The sequence below is a fragment of the Martes martes genome (genome assembly GCF_963455335.1).
Source record: "Martes martes genome assembly, chromosome: 14".
Lineage (NCBI taxonomy): Eukaryota > Metazoa > Chordata > Mammalia > Carnivora > Mustelidae > Martes > Martes martes.
The window spans coordinates 56,732,562-56,742,292 of NC_137902.1; the positions used below are offsets into that span (position 1 = coordinate 56,732,562).

Sequence of the window (9,731 nt, forward strand, 5' to 3'; positions counted from 1 at the left end):
GTGGAAAAATTCGACTTGAACTGATGAGAGGCTATTTATAACCTTTATTTATTCCACTTAGTAAGCATATTCATATTTGATATTAAGGTGTTTGATTATAAGTTGGGGGCCCCAAACCCTACCTGGGTGTTACTCTTCTAAAAATTCCCAAAATTCTGAATTAGCCCCAAGGATTTTGGATAAGGGATAGCGAACCTGTATTACCTTTGTCATTTTACTGATGAGGAAATAGAAGTTCTTAGAGTTAAGTAACTTGCCAAAGACTCACATGCAGGATTTCCTTCCAGTGAAAGTGCTAGTAATCAAGCTCTGTCTGATTTGAAAGACAATGCTCTTTTCACATCACGCTTCCTCTTCGAATTTTGATAATTAACAGGTTAAAGAATAAACAAACAAAACTATGTAATTCACATAAAGCTCCAACTGTTACACTTCCACGAAAAGGCAAATATATTAGTAATCCTTGAAACTTTTTAAAAGTTTTTTTAGTTAATTAATAGAACTTTAGAAAAAGAAAAAAAGACAACTCTGCAACTTTAGTTTTAAAATGCCAAACTGGTGACCAGTGTTTTAATATTTGCAAACAGCAAGAAATTATTTGGCCATTTAACACTTCGAAATTACTTGGTCAAACGTTCAAAATAAATTACAAAGTAGTTATTAGTGGTAGGAACAAAACCACCACCATCAAAATTTTCACCATAATTTACATAAATTTTACAGAGTACTTTCACATACAATTTTCTCATCCATAAAATGGAGGAGATGCTGTGAAAACAGAATAACATATATGAAAATGCTTTGTAAACAGCAGAGTTTTACATTAACATAAATTATACAGTTACATGTTACAACATTTGATCTTTCATTAACTGAACTAGCCCACATCTCCCCAAACCAGGAAGTTCTATAGAAAAACAAGGTTATTTACAGAGCCAGCCTTGGGGTTAGAATCACTTTTGGGCCCCATACTTCAGGAAGATGAAGCAAGGTGAAGTGAGATCCTCAAGTCCAAGTCCACCGATATCCCAAGGTGATGAAATACATCATTCCACATCAGATCCATCGTGGGTGCCGACACTGTCCACTTCCTCAGCTTCCATGACACTCTATATACCTTCCTTATCCTCTTGCACCTACCCTCTCCAATAGTTCTCCTCCCTCCTCCTTCTGTGGATGCTCCTAAGCCTCTGTTCTGTGTGTATACTTTCATACCATTTTCATGGCTTCAACAAACACTTCCATGCTTCTTTCCTCACGTGCACTCTGGTTTTGAGAATCTAAGGCCCAGCTCCATAGTTCTACATATCCAAAACCAAAGTTATCTTCAACTCAATGCCAGATCACTACCTGAATGCTGTTTCTATTAGTTGGTACGCCAATCTGCTTCCCAATCTTTAGTGATCTTTCATAGTTGGAGGAAAGCCAACAAGTATTTCTGGAATATCTACAATGTGAAAGCCCCCAATTTACAAGAATGTATTAGTATGTAAGGATGGACAAATAAATGGCCATTTCCCTCAAGAATCTTTGGAAACATTTTGGGGAAGACACACAAGGGAAAAGTGAGCTAACTTCACAAAGAAGCATGTAACAGATGCCAATCAAATGGTAAAGATAGCAATGGAACAAGACTTCAAAGGGGAATGAGATTACTGGATGTATATACCGGAGTGTTTCCAATAGACACATAAACTAAACCTTGATAGATAGGATTTGAATGCAGAAGGAGATATAGGTATTTCAGGAGGAGCCAAAAATTATGACTGCTTGGTGATTCCACTTACATAAGGTATTTAGAGAGGTCAGATTCATAGTCACTAAGTAGAATGGTGATTTCCAGGGACTGAGGAGAGGCAGCAATGGGAAGCTGGTGTTTAATGGGAACAGAGTTTCAGTTTGGAGGGTGAAAAAGTTCCAGAGATGAATGGTGATGATAGCTGCAGAACAGTGTGAATGTACTTAATGCTACAAAACTTGCACTTTAAGAGAGTTAGAATAGCAAATTTTATGTTATGTATATTTCACCACAAAAAGAATAATAATAATAATAATAACAACAACAACAACTGGTTGGCTGGAATGCCAAAGTTTACCTTGATGATAAGGTAGGAAAAGGTAGGTTCTGCTCTCTAGAACTATACAGAATATTTTCATTTTTTTGGTCAAATTTCAGCCTTCAAATACGGCTTCCTCACCCACCTAAGCTCTGTTTTCTTTTCTCTAGGTCTCTTTGAGAGTGGGGATGGGAATTCTCTGCATCCCCTCTACCCGGTCCTTGAGGGCAGGGACTTATTTGAACTCCTTGGTGCCAGCAAAGAGTGTGGCTCAAATTAAGCTCATTAAATACTTGCGGACTGAATTAAAATATAACAGTAAAGCCTACTTGTGAAACAACCCACACGAACTCCATCACAGCCAAATCCTAGGAACGCTGGCTGTGACACTTTTTTCAAGCCTCTAAACACTAGCTATCGAGGTTTGTAATCCTAAAATCTATTTCCTCACAGGTCAGGGTGACGGAGAAGTAACACATATTCAAGCCAACCATCTTTCTTAATCGTCTTCTAAGACGGCCAACAAGAATAAACAGGCCTCGCTGCTTAAGGAAAAAGAGTAAATAGAAAGCACAAATTCCGCGGAGGTGGGATCTTGAGTCTGCTCATCTCGTAGGCTCCCACGGGAAGGGCTGAGGGAGCACGGGAGGCCGGGCCAAAGCCTAGTGCAACCCTACTCCAGGTTACGGTGGAGATGGGAACGAGCCCGGAGCGACCTAAAAGGGACGAGAGCTGCGCGAGGGGAGGCCCTGAGATGCTCCGACCGGGTTGTGACAGGCCATCAGATCGGAGACAGGTCCCCTCCCCGCCCAAGCCGGCGCAGCCCAGAAAGAGGCGCGGCCCATCCTCAGCGCACCTTTTGCCTCTCCTTCCTTTGGCTTTCGGTCTCCTCCAAGGGTGCCTCCAGCTCCATAATGTCCCCCCAGAGGAGTTTCCCAGGCATCATTCGCTGCCGCCGCCACCTCCTTCTGGGCTCGGTGGCCACAACCACCTACGGGCGGCAGCAGCGTGAAAGGAAGCGGGGGCTGGGCGGCCGCCCGGCCAGGGCCTACGTCACTTCCGGGACACGCACCGCACGGCGGGGAAAAATAATCCCGGATACTCTCGGTTTAAACTCTTCCTTAGCGTTGCAACCTCCCAGCCAATGAGTATGAGCGATCTCGACTGGCCCACCCTTGTTCTTACAGTGATTGGCTGGTAGGACAAAAACCCTGGCCAGTCTCCATAAAGGACGCGCGAACTTATTAGCATAAAGTGATTCACCTCCCCCCCTTTTCCCCCCCTCCCCCACTCCGAACGCTTATCCTGGGTGCCGCGGAGACACTTTGGGTCTTCCCAGCATGCACTGCTGGAGCTGGGAAGGCCCTCAATAGCGGCGGAGAGGGGCTAGTGCGCGGCGGGATGGCGCGTGGACAGGACCCAGCGAGGCGGGTGGGACCGCCACGCGCCGCCTCGCCATTCGCCGCCGGAAGCTGCAGGCCTCGGCCCGCCCATTGCGGGGTGGGGCGTTAACGTCTAACGGTTTAGCGCGAGGCCGGCGGCCCGGCGCTGGTGGGAAGGGGCTTCGCGGGGTCTCCAATGGGTAGGTGGCCTTGAATTGAAGGATGGGACTGGACAGTCGTACTTCAGGTCTTAGCTTTTAGTCGTGAAGTTAGTTCTTGGTTCATTTTAGATCCTTTGTACACTCCCTCCCCCACCCCATCGGAGGGGAAACTAAGCCCCTAGTAAAGGACTTACTTGTCTGAAGACACACATTCAGTTAGTGGCACAGTCAGGACCAGAGCACTCCTCCTCTGAATCCAAACAGAGGACACTCTCTACCACACCAAGGTGAAAGCTTTGTTTCGAAAAGCGTTTTGGGGCAGATGATCCCACGAAACTTAGGAGGAGTAGTAAAACCCTGGAGAAATGTAGCAAGAAAAGCCAAAATGTCTTCGACAGATTATGTGTTTGCAGTGAATTAAAGGATTTTATTTTATTGATGGGGATTAACTGCTCCTAAATTACAACCTTATACAAAACTAGAAATCTTTTGACAATGCAAAAGGGTGATTCCTTAGCCTACACTTTTCTTACATCACTGGTCCCAGCTGGTTGGCATTCTTTCCAGAGCCATTGTTTTAATCTCTTCATGCTATCTTCAACCCAGCTACTCCTGGGGGAGAACAAGAACCTAATTCAGATGTAGGTGCACTTGACAATTTCTAAGACACCAGCCTTGTAACCTGAGCATCAAACTTGTGTCTTAGCAAGATTACAAACGGCTATTGTCACGGAGTTTGGGGATTTGTCCTAAATAGCTGAAACCACAAATGATCGCTACAAGACTTCTGCACTATTATGGATTGGCCCGAAGTCAAAAGGGCTATAGATTTTCTAAAAGTTACCTTCTGGATTCAATACTGTGAACAAAGGGACTGTCAGCTAATGATAGTGGGAAAAATGCACTCTATCTCTAGAGTATGAGAATAGCTATGCATCTCTAGATCTGTGCTTTTCTAGATCGCTTTCTTCCATTCCCTCACACCCACCCCAGTTCTACCATTGTAAAGTCTTTGTAGCCCTACAAGAGAGTATGATGTACATAGGAAAAAGGAGCGGATGTGGCAAAGAATGTCACACTTGTAATACTGGGATAATAGGAACAGATTTTAGTATGTTGTGGTTGAAAATCAAATACAGATGAAGTAAAGTTTTTAGCCCCTTTAAAACATTGGTATTCATTTGGAGGTCAAATAGCAGGTGTGTAAATAGAAGGGACTAGACTGTTTAATTCTCCCTATGCAAGATACTAACGAGTATACAAAATGTTTTTCAGAATGATCTGTGATTTAGGACACTCTACAATCCCTGCCTTTCTAAGCCCCAAACTCATTGAATCAAACTTCTGTCTGCTGTCTTAAATCAAGCCATAAGTAACTTCAAGCTGTGGCTTAGTGGAAAAAAATTTGAGTACTACCAAATTTGGGTAACTCCTTGTTCTCCATGGATATCAACTAGAAAACTTGGGAATGGTAATGAAGGAATGGAGAACTTTTCTTCCTATTTGTTCCCTCTATAACTCTCAAAGAGATTTGTATCTGATAATATCTATGGAAAGAACATGAAGGAGTAGTATGATTTCAATGTACAAATAATTCAAAATGTAATCTTATTAGAATCTTAATTCCCCAAAATATCTTACCAGAGTCACCGATATAATTTATTTCTTAAAATTTAAGAGTTGGGGTGCCTTATCTATTGCTCTGTTCCAAGATTCTATAAAGATTTCTCTTGCCTTTGGCTTTATATCCTTAAACTCTATGACCTTAAGATATAAAAATAAGAGGACTACACACTTGCCTCTCTCTGGTCATTCTCAAACCTACGTGGCTAGATATTTTGTTCTATAGGAAAGCAGACATTTTTTTTTAAAAGTCATTTTGCATCTGCATGTCATTCTTATGTGACAAAAAGAATCAAACTATTGTTTTAAAATGTCATGGCATAGAAATAGTTTAAGGAGCAATTATAAATTGCTTAAAAGGTACTGGAGGATAGAATGAGTGTTTAGAGTACTAAGAAGTTTGGGCCCCTGGTGGCTCAGTCGTTAAGTGTCTGCCTTCTGCTCAGGTCATAACCCCAAATCCTGGATTGAGCCCCGCAGCCTGCTTCTCCCTCTCCCATTCCCGCTGCTTGTGTTCCCTCTCTCGTTGTGTCTGTCTGTCAAATAAATAAAATCTTAAAAAAGAAATTGAGTACTAAGAAGTAAGGAGAAAATGAAAGAACAGGAGGGATATTTTGTCATTGTTAGCCACGTGATCATGGCCAACTCAACTCTAAAACCTGGTCTTTTTGTTAATAATGTGGGGACAAACATGCCTTCCCTGCTCTGACAGTACAGGGAAATTGGGAGGAGCAGCTAATATCATAGTACTGCAAAGATGATATACAGAACAGCTTACATTTCTATCTTTAGCTCAAGGTTTTGACAAGTTTTGAAAGCCTTGGAGAAGACACAGCTTTGAACACATTTAGCACATGTATATTTATGTATATGTGTAGCTCCTAATTCAAACTTATAAAAACTTTTTTTTTAAGATTTTATTTTGAAATAATCTCTCTACCCAACGTGGGGCTTGAACTCACAACCCCAAGATTAAGAGTCCCACACTCTACCAACTCAGTGGGCTAGGAGCCCCTGGAAAAAAAGCCTTTCAACTTTAACCTTTGGAGAGGGGTCTTACTCTTTCTTTAGCCAATTACTTTGTAAATGTTTTCAATCAAGTGCTGGAAAAGTAGTCACATCAGCTACCCAAAAGAGGGCACTATTACCCAAGAAACAGAAGCTATTACTCGTAAAGAGGGAATGACTATGTTTCTAAGGTTTCAAAAGCGAGAAGGATTTGTAGAGGCCAACAAAGTAGTCAATGAGTTTGTTTCCCTCTTTCTTGTTTCATGACTCTCAGTGTCTCTCTTCCCCACTCCATTTTGGCAGTAGTCTTTCTTCCCTATACCCCAAAAGCTTCAGGTAGCTGTAGGTTGGGTTCTCAAAATGTAGAGGTCCCCAACTTTCAACATTACTACTGTTCTCGCCATTGTTTTTTTCCCTCACAGATCTAACATTTTGAAACCTTTGTCTGCTAAATTGCATTTAGTAATTGACTTGTGATCATTCTCCTAATCTATAAATAAGATACAAATGTAGCTTAGAAATGTCACCAGCCTATGATGGTGTTGTATTACTGAGCTGGTATAATTTCAGCCACTGCCAAAGAAACGATGTTATAATTAGCAAAGAGTTAAGAAAAGGAAATATACAATTTCTATTGGAATTTCTGAAATATTGAAAATGGAAATATTGAAAATACCCAGCTACTCTCTGAGTATTCCTAGGGGTCTGGGATTCCAGATGAAAGAGGGTAATCGGGGCGCCTGGGTGGCTCAGTGGGTTAAAGCTGCTGCCTTCAGCTCAGGTCATGATCCCAGCGTCCTGGGATCAAGCCCCGCATTGGGCTCTCTGCTCAGCGGGGAGCCTGCTTCCTCCCTTATCTCTCTGCCTGCCTCTCTGCCTACTTGTGATCTGTCTGTCAAATATATAAATAAAATCTTAAAAAAAAAAAAGAGGGTAATCTCAGAATGTATGAAATGTCTAAAATAAGCCCATGCTTTACATATTTTTTTCCTATTATAGCATCAGATGTTAACTGAAAACTTGTTGGCCAAGGGATAATACCTCCCCAGACAAATCTGGATTTGAATTGATGAAACTTCTTATAATCTTTACCTAAAGGGTTTGAATCTCTAAGTGGAGGAATTACAATCTAACAAAAACAGGACCTGTATAGTAGGCCATGTATTCACCTACCAGACAAGTTTTGTGACTATATAAATACATTAAAAAGATACACATATAAAAAATATATACACATATATAACGATATCAGGTGCCTCCTGCATTGGGCACCTTGAGTAGATTAGCCTCAGATCTTACAGCAGTTCTGTAAGGTAGATACATCATCACTTATCTCCCTTTTACAGATGAGAAAACTGAAAGAAGTTTGGAAATTTCCTCCATCACACAACTCCCAATGATTTTAATTGGGATTCAAACTTGTCTGATTCCTAAATCCATCGTTCTGCCTGAAGAAAACAGTTTTCGCCTTAGAGAATACTGATGGCAATGGGGACAAGAAATCAAGAACTAATGTTATCACATACAAATTAATATTGGGGATAAAAATGCAAGTCACTTATTTTAGGAGTAATCTCCCAAACAATCCACACATCTACCCATCTTTAGTATCTGTAGTCATATGTTGTGTTTTGTAGAAGGCAAGTTTTATTGGTTTCATAATAGGCTTCATTTAATACATTTAGGGAGTGTCATAGTGCACCTAGGGGCAAAATTAGGTGGATTTCATTCGTCCCTACATATGACTAGAGCCACAAAAGACTTTGGATTCCTCGCTCTATTAGGAAATTTGTCCAGGTCCAAAATCAAAGAACGGACAGAGTTGTTAATCCTTTTTGCAAGGACTGACAAGGATAGGTACAGGAATGGAAAACTGGAAGAACTCAGGATTCTTGCATGAATTTAGTACTTTGCAGGATCCTCACTTAATCTTTTTTTTTTCTTGAAATATATTTGATATATAACCCTCACTGAATTTTATAAGTATAAAACCTTACAATTGGAAGGAATCTTCAAAACCATCTAGTTCAGCTATCCTGTTATGTACTGGAAATACCTCTGCAACACACCAATCAAAGGATCACCAGGCCTCTGCCCGAATGCCCTCAATAATGGGAAGTTCATTCATTTATAAAAGTGTCTATTTCAGGACACCTGGGTGGCTCAGTTGGTTGGGCGACTGCCTTCAGCTCGGGTCATGATCCCGGAGTCCTGGGATCAAGTACTGCATCGGGATCCCAGCTCCATGGGGAGTCTGCTTCTCCCTCTGACTTTCTCCCCTCTCGTGCTCTTGCGCGCTCGCTCGCTCTCTTTCTCTCTCAAATAAATATATTTTTAAAAAGTGTCTGTTTCATTTATGGATAGTTTTGGCTAATGGAAAGTTCTTTAAATGAGCTGAAATCTTCTTTCATTCACTGATGATGATTCTGAGCTATAAGACCCCCTAAACCAAAATCTCCCCCATGAGCCTTTGCTATACAGATTACCCTTCTTGGTACTTTGTCCAGGATTTCAAATGTCCTTATGACCACAGCTGATCTTCTTGGATGCCATGGTAGGTTGTGCAGAGCCACTAAAAGTCAACAGTCAGGAGCGAGTGGGCCAAACCACTGCAAAACCCAGCAGTGTATCTGATCTCCCCTCCTCTGCAACACCCCCCTCCTGCCCCCCCAACCACCCAGCCCCTGGAGGCAGCTCTCCACGGTGCTGAGCTTCATCTTGCCTTCACTGTTATCAGGATGGTGAGAATTAAAAGAGGCACTCTCCAGTTACTCAGTCATGCTTGAGATCTAAGGCCCTGACAGTCCTTAGAAATCTCTTAGAAGAAACCCCCTCATCCATAAGTCAGTATTAGCATCTATCCAACATGCTGAAACCAGTCTTGACTGCTCCCTGTTCCTCAGACCCAAGAGAACTGACCATTCCACTACTTGGTCTAAAAAGGCCAGCCAGAAAAAATTCTAGCAAAGCTATCTAAGTCTTAGTGGAAATAGATCAAGTGTAAATAAACTATGATCCTCTTCCATCTTTTCTATAAATCTTTAATTCAGAACCTCCTCTCACAAACCACTCTGCAACCATTCTCCTTCCTTTCTATCTCCACCAATCTGAGAACACCCCGACTTCTCACTGCCAAGCTATAGAGAGTGCCTCAAATGTGAGGAGGAACCAGAGAAATAGACCCAGATGCTGACAGTAAGTACAATTTGGGGCCAACTGTTCATGCTCAAGGTGGTTGCAGAGAAGATCCTTGGTGGCAATGATTGGATAGAAAAAATTCTTGTTGCAGAGTACCCAAAACATCTGTATAAATACTTTCTGATAATGATAAAAGATGTTAGTTACTAACAAAGGATCTATATAACACTATTTTCTGTGCTGAAATCTTGTGAGAACCTTAACCTAAGTACTCACTATTAGTATGGGTAGAGAAATTCACTACTAGGCATAGTAAATTATCATCCTATGTATTTGAGAAACTAATGAATGTCTGAAAATTT

The 9,731-nt window shown here is 41.6% G+C and overlaps 1 protein-coding gene across 1 annotated transcript in view; it reads right to left on the reverse strand.

The window, feature by feature from the left end:
- The window catches only part of DDX50 (DExD-box helicase 50), a 37,400-nt gene extending 34,288 nt beyond the window's left edge, over positions 1–3,112 (reverse strand). The window contains exon 1 of the mRNA XM_080822333.1: positions 2,914–3,112. Within this exon, the coding sequence (XP_080678459.1) occupies positions 2,914–3,003 (90 nt within the window). The 5' untranslated portion in view covers positions 3,004–3,112. The remainder of the gene's footprint in view (positions 1–2,913) is intronic.
- Between the last annotated feature and the right edge of the window lie 6,619 nt (positions 3,113–9,731).